This window comes from Gymnoscopelus braueri, assembly GCF_963280865.1.
Source record: "Gymnoscopelus braueri genome assembly, chromosome: 22".
NCBI classification, from domain to species: domain Eukaryota; kingdom Metazoa; phylum Chordata; class Actinopteri; order Myctophiformes; family Myctophidae; genus Gymnoscopelus; species Gymnoscopelus braueri.
Window position 1 is genome coordinate 1,869,975 of NC_137624.1, and position 14,175 is coordinate 1,884,149.

The 14,175-nt window shown below is 41.6% G+C and overlaps 1 protein-coding gene across 1 annotated transcript in view; it reads right to left on the minus strand.

Moving 5' to 3' along the window:
• Positions 1–6,784: 6,784 nt before the first annotated feature.
• LOC308078765 (proteinase-activated receptor 1-like) overlaps positions 6,785–14,175 on the minus strand; it is an 8,451-nt gene continuing 1,060 nt past the window's right edge. Inside the window, exons 2-5 of the mRNA XM_080420108.1 lie at positions 12,944–13,472; positions 11,819–12,002; positions 10,830–10,987; positions 6,785–9,069 (exon numbers count right to left, since the gene is read on the minus strand). Of these exons, the coding sequence (XP_080276234.1) occupies positions 8,622–9,069; positions 10,830–10,987; positions 11,819–12,002; positions 12,944–13,472 (1,319 nt within the window). The 3' untranslated portion in view covers positions 6,785–8,621. The remainder of the gene's footprint in view (positions 9,070–10,829; positions 10,988–11,818; positions 12,003–12,943; positions 13,473–14,175) is intronic.

The following is a 14,175-nucleotide window of genomic DNA, read 5'->3' on the forward strand; positions in this document are numbered from 1 at the left end:
TCTGTCTATCTGTCTATCTGTCTATCTGTCTAGTCTGTCTGTCTGTCTGTCACAGACTCAATGAGACTTTGGCATAAATGAACACACCATGTTGAGCATAAATACACATACACTTTATTATTGACAAAATGAACATTTTGTGAAAAAGTGATCTTAGGACTTCAGAGTAGACAGGTAAAGTAGACATTCTGTCTGCTTATACAATGATATGTTTGTAGAGGTTAAAGCCCTGAAATGCGATATTTCACCTGTAGATACATTCACTAATCACTACCAATGCAAGCCTTCAGTCCTAAATTTGTGAGTAAATGGTCGAGTAGCACCACCTAGTGGAGGAGACAGAGATGTTCCACTAGGAGGCATAAACATACACCACTGCATAGTCTGTATTATGTTATGTACTGTACTGTACTGTATTATGCTGACTCACTGCTTGACATTATGATTACTTTGAGACCTTACAAACAAAACCATAAATATGCATGTGTGTGTTATTAAACCCACAAGTGCAAAGCACGAAGCATCAATGTGTCTGTGGCAAGACTTGTAGGCCTACATGTCATTCATCAAAAAACTAAAACAAAAAATATGTTTCCATTATGCTCTTATTTTGTACATTCATGTCCATCACAAGCTGGCATGGTGATGCCTCCTGGCATGATGCAATAGCGTTGAGTAATGCTACACAAATAGTGTGTAGCATTACTGTACAGTAGTAACTGTACAAAAACTCATTTTATGTGTAAAGTGTTGACACTGCAAGAGGTGCTCACAAGTGTCTGTAGTAACTCTAACACAGTGATTCTAAACCGTTTTTAATTTCAAGGACCCCATGTTTGGAATGCATTAGAACACAGACCCCCATTTGATAACATGTTTCATCTCTGGGGACCCCCTATATACACTGTGAAAATCCTCTCAGAGTTACAGACCCGCAAGGGTTCATTTGGTTCCATTTGTACACTCTCAGTGGCCCCTTTTCCACCAAAATAACTTTGGTTCTAGAACTGGTTCCATTCTAGATTCTTGGAACCTTTACTTTCACGGAACCGGCCGTGAACTGGCTTGCGTTTCCACCAGTTTTAAGCAGAAACATAGTAATTGGGGGCGGCATAGCTGAATGGTTAGAAAGCCAGAGTGTGGAGCACTCACAAGAAGATTTTTTTTTTGTTATTTTTATAACCAAAGTATCAAATATGGTTAAAGTGGTTAAAACGCTATATTAACTAATTTAGCTGGGGACCCCCTGGAACCCCCTCAAGGACCCCTGGGGGTCCCCAGACCCCACTTTGAGACCTACTGATTCGGGTGGAATCAGTCCCAAAAATCTTCCTTTTTAATATTAGACAGGAAAGAAGAGAATGGTGCACATAGCTGATCTACACGCTCACAACACGTCACATCGCGACACATTGTGAGCTTGTACGTCTTCTATTTTCACTGCTTTTGTGCTACACACTTGTATGATGAAGCAGGGCATAAATTTACGAAAAAATAAATAAATAATGGAGATATGAGGTTTCTACCTGACAGCAACGATATAGAATATATTGAATTTTGATATGCAATGTATTATCGTCGCTGTCTTGTTGAAACCTTGTAGGGCCAAAACTGTTCACTTTCACTTTCAAAATGTTTCACTAATACAAAATAATTGCAGATCTACGACGTTATGCTTTTGCAAGTTTCATGCCTGCATTCTAATGTTACATGTCTGATGACTCAATAATTTTACTTTACAATGACAGTGACACATTTGTATATTAATACAAGCTCACAATGCGAGGCGTTGTGAGCTTGTTGATCGGCTATTTTCACAATATTTATCTGTGGAACCGAGTCAAACAAAATGTAATGCCTCAACTCCTACAATTTCAAGTGCTTGTCAGGGTGGGGGGTCCAAAGTTCAAATATGACTACTTTGGGGGGTCCCCAGTTCAAATGAGAACCACTGGCCTAGTGGTTAGAGTGTCCGCCCTGAGATTGGGAAACAGGAGATAGGTTCCTACCCTATGGGACACGTGGCTTGGGAACAGTATTCATTTTGTCAACTAAAGCTATGACAAAAATGTCCGTCAACAACCTTTACTCACTGACAAAACTAGCCGTGATGAGTAAAACTATGACTAAATATATTGACAATTTAGTTAACAAACTAAAAAACTAAAGACAAAAATGTTAGGGAGGGACTAGTGGAGAAGAGATCCAGTAGAACTAAGAAAAGTTATTTTATGTTTGGCTGCGTGTGGGTGTCACATTCTGAAAATAGTCAATCTACAAGCTGCGACGCATTGTGAGCTTGTAGATCGGCTATTTTCGGCTTGCAGCTAAGTAGAAATCAGGCATTAAGACTAGATCAACTGTAGATTTAGCCGACTAACATCTTATGGTATTTAGTCAACTAAAACTAAACTTACTAAATGGAATTTTATTCAAAAGTAGCAATACCACAATGCAGAAATACTCCGTTGCAAGTAAAAGGCCTGTGTTCAAAATGTTACTTGAGTAAAAGTACAAAAGTATCAGCATCAAAATATACTTAAAGTACCAAAAGTAAAAGTACTGGGATGTTTGAAAATAGAAGATCTACAAGCTCAACGCGTCGCACCGCGACGCGTTGTGAGCTTGTAGATCGGCTATTTCTCAAATAGCCTATGTATAAAATAGGGCTACTACAAGTAATAGGGCTACAAGTAAAAGTCTGTATAGTAAAATACATTTTATCTATTTGAAAAGTTGTGAAATGGGACATTCTGTATACTACTTTTGGTTCTTTAAATACATTTTGATACTTTTTTACTTTTACGCAAGTAAATCTTGATTACCAGACTTTTACTTGTAAAGGTCATTACACACTGGCGATTATAAGAATATACGCACAATTCGGACTCTCTTCGCTTTTTCGCTCTGTGGAAGCTTGCATTGACTTTATAAGGTTTTAAAAAACCTATTATTATTATTAATATAGTATTATTCGCATGAAAAAATCGCCCCCGTAAGGACCTTAAGTATTTCTACGTTGCGGTATTGATGCTTTTAATTAAGTAACGAATTTGAGTGCTTTTTCCACCACTGCTAATTGGTAAGTCTAAAGGCTTCCTCACCTGCTCAGTGTCCAGATGACGCGCGCGTAGCACACGACGGTGACGATCAGAGGGAGGAAGAAGAGACCGCAGCACAGAACGCAGAACTGTGCCCCCACCAGGAGGACGTAGAGCCTTCGCCCTACTCCTCCCGTCCAACACTCCCCACTGACAGGTGCCGCCCCAGCCCGTAGGAGTACGTGCAATGAGTAATATCATATCAATATTTGCATAGACGCTCAAAAAAGCCGGATGTACCACTGTGGATTCAAACCCACAACCTCCGTGATGGTGGGCAAGCACTTTACCACACTGCGCCACCCGAGCACCCGGGATTTTGATTTACCCTCTAACACTAACCATGGGTGAAATTCACCCGAAGACCACCCTGTAGAAAAAAAACAGGGATGGGGGGGGGGGGGCAGGGAAACAAACCTACCTTCTATGACGTCAGTGAGCATCCTGAAGGTACACAAGGACCCGCCCACCTCAGACATCAGCAACATTATGAAAATCACATAATTACAATTGTTCGGGTGAAATTCACCCATGTTTAGTGTTCTAGGGTTAACCGATTTTAAAATAGGATTGATGTGAATATACTCATAAACTCCATTGCCCTCCACCTTAGCTGTATTTTTCATTTTTTCTTCATTGTGGTTTCCCTCCCCTAACCCTCTTATATTAAAACAAAAACAACATGACATTCATGTGCAAAACACAGGGCGGCAGTGGCTCAGGGGTAGAGTGGCCGGGTAGAGTGAATTGGAAACCGCAAGATTCCCAGTTTGATCCCGGGCTAGGGCGCTCCCCCAGAGTTGGTGTCGAAGTGTCCTTGAGCAAGACGCTGAACCCCTAATTGCTCCCGATGAGCAGGTTGGTGCCTTGCATGGTTTCCTCTTCCATCGGTGTATGGGTGAATGGGTGAATGGCACTATCAATGTAAAGCGCTTTGGATAAAAGCGCTATATAAATGCACCATTTACCAAAACACCTGTATATCCGACACACATTAAAGACTCCTCCCCAGGTTGGAAGGTCATAGGCACGAGATCGAGATCTTTTATACTTTCATATTTATATTTTTGGAACCTAGATTTCATACTGGGAGGCGTAATTCTTGGGCTCCATCCGTGGGCTGAAACTTTGTGACAAAATAACTACAAATGGGGAGCACATGACAAAAAACTACAAATGTTGGTGCACACATGACAAAAACACTACAAATGATGGAGCACACATGACAAAAAAAACTACAAATGATGGAGCACACATGACAACAAAAAAAAACTACAAATGGAGCACACATGACAATTTTTTTTTACAAATGATGGGGTACACTGGCTCCATCATTTGCACACTAGATATTAGTCTGCAATCTCTGTTTGGAACCTGCATTTCCAAGGGCTGATTTAAACGCTGGACAGTCAAATAATGTGGAAAACAAGTGACACACACAAAAAAAGATTGTCGCTGTCGGGGCAGAAACTTTTTATCTCCATATTTTAACATTTTGTGTTTTTTCGCAAATGAATGCCCTATACTTGATCTACAACGTACAAAAGCATCTAAAGTAGCAGATCTACAAGCTTGTTTTTATCTGCTACTTTTGCTGTTTCGTAATTTCAATCCTGAAAGGTTTGGGACATATGAGGTTTTCACCCGATAGAGACGATATGCTATAATTTGCCATTTTCCCAAACTTCCTCGACCTTTTTCATGTCAAGGACCCCCAAATGTATTTGGCCACGGACCCCATCAGAAAATACTTTGTGACAAAGACTGATGTTCTCCATCAGTCATGGCAGCCAGTTCCCACCTGATGTTGTGTGGGAGTTCAAGATTTGTATTGTTGAAATGTTTCACAAATATCCCACATTTTCCCAAAAACTTTCAAGATGTTTGTTCCGTGAGCTCACAGCGTGTGAGCTTGTAGATCGGCTGTTTTCAAATAGCCAATAAATATAGGGGTTAGTAGAGTGGTTAAACTGACTTTGATGCAATATTAAGTATATTTGCTGGGGACCCCCTCAAGGACCCCTGGGGGTCCCCGGACCCCACTTTTAGAACCACTGACCTAAACAATAAATAGATTTTATTAAATGTTGGATAAAGGGCGTTTGAACAGCTACATCTGCCCCGCCCCCAACATTGTGTTGAGCAGTTTTGTGGTGTTAGGAGTGGAGGAAGTTCCGCCCTGGTAAACTCACCTAAACTCACCTAAACTCACCTAAGCTCGCTCACCTAAACTCACCTAAACTCACCTAAGCTCACCTAAACTCACATAAACTCACCTAAGCTCACCTAAACTCACCTAAATTCACTTAAGCTCACCTAAGCTCACCTAAGCTCCCTATAAACACATACAATGATACTTATATCACAGGTTCTCAAACTTTTTCATGTCAAGGACCCCGAAATTGATACATACTAGCCCGCGGACCCCCATTTGAAATGATATGCCATAAGAGAGCAGTGATTCTGACCTTTTTAATTTCGAGGACCCCCAGTTTACTTTGAAATGCTTTGAAATGCATTTACCCCACAATTACTTCAACTCTGAGAGTGTGCAAATGGAACCAAATGGACCCGTATGGGTCCATTTGGTTCCATTTGTACACTCTCAGAGTTACAGACCCACAAGGGTCCATTTGGTTAACTGTCAATGATTTTGCTGGGGGTCCCCGGACCTCACTTTGGTAACCACTGATTTACATCATCAATAATATACATCTAAACATAACTGGTTTTGAAGGCTAAACATTTACAATGTTTATGTATAGACCAATATTGACTCTATAAGTAGCCTACTGTCAACATATCAATGGAGCGTAAAAAAAGGCGTGTTCTTTTCCATAAATTCGGCCGTAGGGCAACGTCAAAGTCACATTTATGAAGCGATCCTATACAGCCAATCGTACATTTGGTCGGAGCTTTGATAAATCTGACGGCTGAAACTGAGCGTCATTTAAATAACACGCCCTTAAATATTCTCGAAACGCCCCGATTTTACGACATGAAGAACCAGAATACGACCAAACAACGCATGGAAAGCCAATAAGAGAGTTTCCTCCGCCCGCCTCGCTGCCTTTCATCTCCACGTCTGACGTACACACACACACGCACACACGCACCTACTTGCAGTAGTGTTGCATTGGCACTCTGTGGAAACAGCAGTCTTTCATATATTCCGTGATGGTAGCCTACAATCTTTGTCAAGTACGACATGAATGACACCAATCTCATCGTCATAAATCATATGTTTGTATATTAATTAGTTACACTAATTACACTAAAACAATGTATTAAATTAATTTCCCTCTAGAGTCACGGGCTGCCGTGACGCCACGTCAAATGAGAGATGGCAGGCCAGGCAGTGAATAATCTGAACGTTTATGGAGTGATCATTGATGAATGAATTATAAACATTAATGGATGAAGGCTGGTGTATGTTTGGAGGGTTAAATGTCCGATCTCCCGTGGTGGCCCAAATGAATCCACAGCATGAAGAATAACCTGCGCTGGTCAAATGGTTTGGAGTGTCGGGTTTATATATTCTGAACCCAGCCCAGGTTGTATAGCTCCATATGGGACACGCTACTAAGTTTGGAGTCCTCGCTGTTCATGAAAAACTGTACATTAATATTCTCAGTGTGTTCACTTTGAAGTCATTTTTATTTGTCATAAATGAACACACCATGTTGAACATAAAGCTTTATTATTGACAAAATTAACATTTGGTGAGAAAGTGATCTTAAGACTTCAGAGTAGACAGTAAAGTAGACATTCTGCTTAGACATTCTGCTACAATTATATGTTTGTAGAGGTTTAAAGCCCTGAAATGTGATATTTCACCTAGATACATTCACTACCAATGCAAGCCTTCAGTCCTACATTTGTGAGTAAATGGTATAGTAGCACCACCTAGTGGAGGAGACAGAGATGTTCCACTAGGAGGCATACAACACTGCATAGCATGTTATGCTGACTCACTGCTTGACATTATGATTACTTTGAGATCTTACAAACAAAACCACAAATATGCATGTGTGTTTTTCAACCCACAAGCGCAAAGTAATATTGTGTAAACAAGAGAGAACATGAAGCATCAATGTCTGTAGCAAGACTTGTACATATCATTCATCAAAAGACAAAAACTAAACAAAACAAAACAAAATGTTTCCATTATGCTCTTATTTTGTTCATGTAATGTGCAATGAAATCACCAACAAAGACCCAAGTATTGACATTCCAAATACAGAATAGGCTTGGACCATGCTGCGTTAGATGGTTTTCTTCAGAATACTGTAGGTAGGATTTAATTAATAATAATTCCAATAGTATGTATACATTAGCATATATGTCATGGCACATTATCAGCCCATCAGTTTACTATGTGTTTCTGGTAATATTATTCACCGTTCATTATGCATGGTAAAAAATAAAGTTTGATGAAAATGTCCATCACAAGCTGGCATGGTGATGACTCCTCGCTTGAAGCAAGAGTGTTGAGAGTTGAGTAGCCTCATATTACATAAATAGTAGTGAACGACTGTGCAAAAACTCATATTATTTGTCCAGTGTCGACACTGCAAGAGGTGCTCACAACTCACAAGTGTGTAGTAATTCTAACCCAGTGATTCTCAACCTTTTTAATTTCAAGAACCCCCAGTTTTGAATGCATTAGAACACGGACACCCCATTTGATAACATCATCTCTGGGGACCCCCTATCTACACTGTGAAAATCCTCAGAGTTACAGACCTGCAATGGTCCATTTGGTTCCATTTGTACACTCTCAGAGTTATAGACCCGTAAGGGTCCATTTGAGTCTATTTGTACACTCTCAGTGGCCCCTTTTCCACCAAAATAACTTTGGTTCTAGATCTGGTTCCATTCTAGATTCTTGGAACCTTTGCTTTCACGGAACCGGCCGTGAACTGGCTTGTGTTTCCACCAGTTTTAGGCAGAAACATAGTGACAGGGGGCGGCAGAGCTGAATGGTTAGAATGCCGGAATCCCTGATAGCCTCAAGTTCGATTCCAGGCCTGGCCAGAGATGTGTTGATTATGACCGGTCGAAAGTGTTTCTTTCACAAAAGAAATTCAATGGCAGTTACAGTTTGCCTTTTATTACAAAATGAAAAAATTTCGCTTGCTTTTGCCATTGTTTATATCGCACCTGCATCTTCCAACCTGTAGAATAGTGACACGCCCGCTTTGGTTTCCACTTCAGGGCAAGAAAAGTATTTTGGTTCCATTTCCGAAGAAACTTTTAGGGTTCTGAACCAATTCATTTTCAGTGGAAACACTCTGAACTGGTTCAAAATTAGGCGGGAAAAAAGAACGGAACCGGTTCAACCTCGGTGGAAAAGGGGCCTACAGAGTTATACAAGGGTCCATTTGGTTCCTAACTATCAATCATTTAGCTGGGGGGGACCCCCTGGAACATGAAAGGTGGAACCCCCCCCCCACCAAGGACCGCTGGACCCCCACATCGAGAACCGCTGTTCAGTTCAAAAAGCATCAACGGAATCCCTCACACCAGAAGCTTCTTATAATGGCTTTTAAGGCCTTCGGCAGAGCTGGCCTTTTTGCAGCTGTTGGAATTGAGGCTGGACTTAAAGATAGTCCTGGAGCTGGTGCTCCTGGACGAGTCGTACGACGAGTGGACGCCGCTCTTCCCGCCGGCGTCCGACCCCGCCTGGCACCCCAGCGCACTGGCGAGCTGCCTCTGGCACTGTGAGGAGCCGAAGTAGTACACCAACGGGTCCAGGCAGCAGCTGACGCTGCCCACGCACATGAACACGAGGTAGACGGCGTAGGAACTGTCAGGGACGTGTTGGCCGCCGATCAGCTGCAGGTAGTGGACCAGCAGCAGGACGTTGGAGGGCGTGAAGCACGCCACAAACAGCACCAGCACGGTCAGCGCCATCACCACGGCTCGGGCCTTCCTGCGGGAGCGACCGGTGACGCCTTGAGGGATCCTGTTGAAGGAGGAGGAGTGATATAGGTTTCACTTAGCTGTACCTTGTATGTTATTAACCCATCAAAGGAGTAGTTCACCCAAAAAATTACTTATTTGCAATCAATTACACACCCCATGAAGCCTTGGAGATTTTTTAAATTTTTGCCGCATTCCTAAGCCAATAATTTGATGACCGGCGGAGTGATCTAGTAGGAGACTCAATTGAGTCAATTGAGTGTCCTACTGAGCAGCTCCATGAATTCAAGGGGTGTGTGATTGATAGAAATTCATGGGGTGTGTGATGATTGATAGAAACTAAGTCATTTTTTTGGGGTGAACTACTCCTTTATAGACCTGAGGCCCCCCATGGACCCCCAAAATGTATTTGGCAATGTTTGAAAATGTTTTGTGCCAGGGACCCCCAGAAGAGATGATTTTTGTTACAAAATGCTAAATTATTCAAAATGTTTCAAACAAGATTTTTCAAAGATGTTAAAAAATAGCAGATGTACAAGTTCGCAGCGCGGCACAAAGTGACACAGTGACACAGTGTAAGGCATTTACGAAAAAACAAAAAGTTGAAACATGAAGATCTCAGATATATACCCAACCGCAACAATATTGTATGATACATACAGTAGGTTTGAATTCTGATATGCAATGTATTATCGTCGCTGTCGTGTGGACTTCTATGTCCAAAACTGTAACTTTTCAGGAAGTGCAAAAAAGCACCCAGTGTTCCACTGGATTTAAATTAGTTATGAGTATAAACTTATGTCATAAATTCATTGGTTAATTTTTTATAAAATCCACAGACGCACTCAACCACTTTCACTTTCAAAATCTACAACGTTATGCTTTTGCCAGACATGTTTCATGGGGGTAAGTAAATTATTGCCCTAAAAGGAGCCTGCATTCTAATGTCACATGTTTGATGACGCAAGCAGTTTACTTTACTATGACAGTGACACATTTGTATTTGTATTTGCACTGAAGATTTTTCAGTAAAGAGAATCTAGTGGCCTTTTTCCCAGTGGTTTTCAAACTGTGGGTCGGGACCCCTAGGAGGGTCCCCACATGATTATTTTGGGTGTTCGCGGCCTGAAAAGGTTGAGAACCATTGGCCTAGCCCTAGTGGTTAGAGTGTCCGCCCTGAGATTGGGAGGTCGGGGTTCAGTCCCCTTGGTCGGGTCATACCAAAGACTATAAAATGGGACCCAATGCCTCCCTGCTTGGCATCAAGGGTTGGATTGGGGTTATGTCCCTGTGACATACTAGTGATATGTCCAGGGGTTGTACTGTACATGAAGCTGCCTCACACTACGGAAACAGGAGGTTCCTACCCTATGGGCCACGTGGCTCGGGAAGAGTATTAAGTTGGTCAACTAAAGCTATGACGAAAATGTCCGTCAACGACCTTTACTCACTGACAAAAACAAAATAAAAACGGATTAAAAACGAAGCTATTATGACTAAAACTATGACTAAATATATATTGACAATTTCGTCAACAAACTAAATAACTATAGACAAAAATGTTAGGGAGGGACTAGTGGAGAAGAGATCCAGTAGATCTAAGAAAAGTTATTTTATGTTTGGCTGCATGTGGGTGTCACACTCTGAAAATATTTTCGGCTTTCAGCTAAGTATAAATAAGGCATTAAGACGCTATCACGGCTTGCTAAATGACTAAAACTTAATCAAAATCAACACTGTTACCAGTATACTTACTTCCACATCGCTCTGAACTCTATTTGGTAAGACTAAAGTCTTCCTCACCTGCTCAGCGTCCAGATGACACGCGTGTAGCACACGACGGTGACGATCAGAGGAAGGAAGAAGAGGCCGCAGCACAGAACGCAGAAGTAGATCATGTAGAACTTCCTCAGCTCGTCTTCATCATTCTGAACATCATGACAGGTGGTGATGCCCATCTCCTTTAAACACACAGGCACACAGCAGTTTAAACGCTGGACAGTCAAATAATGTGGGGGTGAAAGATAGTTATGCTATCATTTGGCATTTTCCTAGATCAGTGGTTCTAAAAAAAAATACAATAGCTGGGAGGGAATTCATACAAATCATGTTGGTGACATCATTTTCAAGATGGCGGGAGCTTTAAATGCCGGGAGCTTAAAATACCTATAAAGTGGGAGGGAATATATATGTGCCATATTGAAAATGAAGCCTTTCCAGAAGTTCGATTTCCCAAAATGTCTTGTATGTTATTTAGCATCATGATGATTTTTGACGAATTCCCAGCTACAAATGGAACTAAATGGACCCCCATTTGGTTCCATTTGTACAGTCTCAGAGTTACAGACCCACAAGGGTCCGTTCGGTTGACTATCAATGATTTGGCTGGGGACCTCAATTTAAGAACCACTAACTTACATCATCAATAATATACATTAAAATATATCTGGTTTTGAATAGTAGCCATTTACAGTGTTCATGTATAGGCCAATATTGACTCAAAGTAAGTATTGTCAATACAGTGTATACAGTACATCTAGCATCTTCCTCCACTGGTGATGTCATCGCAGTGCAGTTCCATTCTGCTACAAGTAGGGGTCACCCTTTTAAAACTTAACTCATTTTAAGTAGCCTCATTTCCATGTAATTATAATTATGAAAAACATAAACTGATATTGTTGTTTAAATATGATTAGTCTTTAATTTATACCTGAGACCAATTTTAAAAGAAATCCTGAGCACACACGCACGCACACACACAAATATCAGCGGTTCCTCATCCGTTGCCTTACCTCTAAGTGCATGGTCTGCTGGTTGAGCACCAGGGGCACGGACCCTCCCAGGGCCAGGATCCACATGAGCGTACAAGCCGCCACAGCGTTCTGAGGCCTTCTCCACACCAGAGAGTCTATGGGATAGACCACAGCCAGCAGGCGGTCCACAGCGATGCACGTGATGAGCAGCACAGAGCAGTACCTGGACACAGAGAGTCAGTTAAGTCCTATAGCCTGAGGACAGTGATGGAAGAAGTACTTACATTTTTTACTTAAAGGTAGGGTAAGTGATATTTTTGGGGTATTTTTTTTTTTTTTTGTTAAAAAAGGTTAAAGTAGCCTACTATATACTGATAGTAATCATTGCTACAGAGCGTTTGTTTGGTCACAGGGGTCTCTCCAGCTCTTTAGTAAACAGAACAGCTCTTTAGTAAACAGAAACCTACATTTTCAGGTAGGTGACAAAGTTTAAGCCAATCGGGAGAGAGCACTGAAAATGTATTTGAAAATGTATAATGTCTGTTTAATAAAGAGCTGGAGAGACATGGGAGACTTCTTTTACTGAACAAACACTCTATAGCAATGTGTACTATCAGAATATAGAGCTATTAAACACTTATTTTAACCAAAGTAAATCACTTACCTTACCTTTAGGTAAAAGTATGAATACCACAATGTAGAAATACTCTGTACAAGTAAAACTCATGTATTCAACATTTACTTGAATAAAAGTGCAAAAGTATTGGCATCAAAATATACTATATAAAAGTGAAAGTACACATTATGCAGAATGTCCCCATTTCACAAGGTTTCAGAAAAGCAGATCTACAACCCAGTAAACCCGGGAAAGCGTATGTGTCATTTTGGATTTTAGCGTTGGCTATTCAAAAATAGCAGATCTACAAGCTACGAGCTTGTACATCTGCTATTTTTTTTTTATGTTGAAAAATGTTGAAAGCATTTGAAAGATTTGGAATACTTTTGAGTTTGTTTAACGCAAATCTTTTCTTCTAGGGGTCCCTGGCACAAAACATTTTCAGATGGGGAAATATCCTTGGCACGAAAAAGTTTGAGAACTAACTCATCTAGAAGGTCTCAGGTCTTAACGGGATAAATAAATCAAATCAAATAAAAAAACATTACATGTTGCAGTAGAAGGCCGCTGTCACAATGCGACACATCACCGGCCCAAACACCCAGTCGTTGCCGTTGAAGTGGTAGGCGATCTTGAACGGCAGCAGCGCGGCGAACAGCAGGTCGGCGCAGGCCAGATTCAGCATGTAGATCACCGCCGGTTTCATGGGCCGGATCCTCCGGGCGAAGGCGACGACGGCGACGGCGTTGAGGGGGATGCTGACCAGACAGACCAGCGCGTAGAAGGACGGCATGACGATGGTGGACAGGGGACTGCGGAGGAACCTCCTGGCCTCGTCTGTCATGCGGTCCTCAGGTTTAGAGTCGTTCATGATCAAATCCACCCTTGCAACCCTGCTTGTGCCTTTGGAGCCGTTCGTACTGATGACGTCTCTATGCAGAAAAGGGGGAACGCTTTCTTTCAGATCTGCTTCCGGGTCGGGAAACGGTTCGTCCGTGGTCTGAGGATCTACCGGGATGATCTGCTGTCGTGTTGTTGGCTGTCTTCTGAGAAACGTCCTACCATGAGGTCCAGTAACTGGGGAATCCACAATGATTCAAAGCATAAAAAAAAAAATGTAAGAGCAGTTTTTCATTCATTTTCATTAAAGGAGTACACCCATTTTCAACCTTATTTTCATATAATTGGCCCTATTGACATCTATACCTGTGTGTATTGTTCTCTGTTCATTTGCACAAATATGAGTTTTCTCAGGGTCAGGGTCTGTGTGTGTGTGTGTGTGTGTGTGTGTGTGTGTGTGTGTGTGTGTGTGTGTGTGTGTGGTGTGTGTGGTGTGTGTGGTGTGTGTGGTGTGTGTGGTGTGTGGTGTGTGTGTGAGCCCTAGAGCGCATCTGATCAGAGAGAGAGAGAGAGAGCGAGAGAGAGAGAGAGAGGGTGGGGTTGCCAGGTATTTGATTAACTATTCAAAAATAGCAGATATACAAGCTCATAGCGCGGCACCGAGTGCCGCGCTATGAGCTTGTAGATCTGCTATTTTTGAAAAATCTTGAAACAATTTTTTTTCAAAAGACTTAGGATTTAGAAAACATTTTTAAGAATCGCCCCAGGCCTTAAAGGGTTAACAGGAAAATCGATGCAAAAAGTTATGCATTTGCGCTTACAGTATTGATTGATTGAATATTTTATTAGGCAGAAAAGTAGAAACAGGACAAGTACAGTTGTTACGAAGCTACGATGACGACACGGCACTACGCCCGATTATGGGCATAATGCCAGTGTG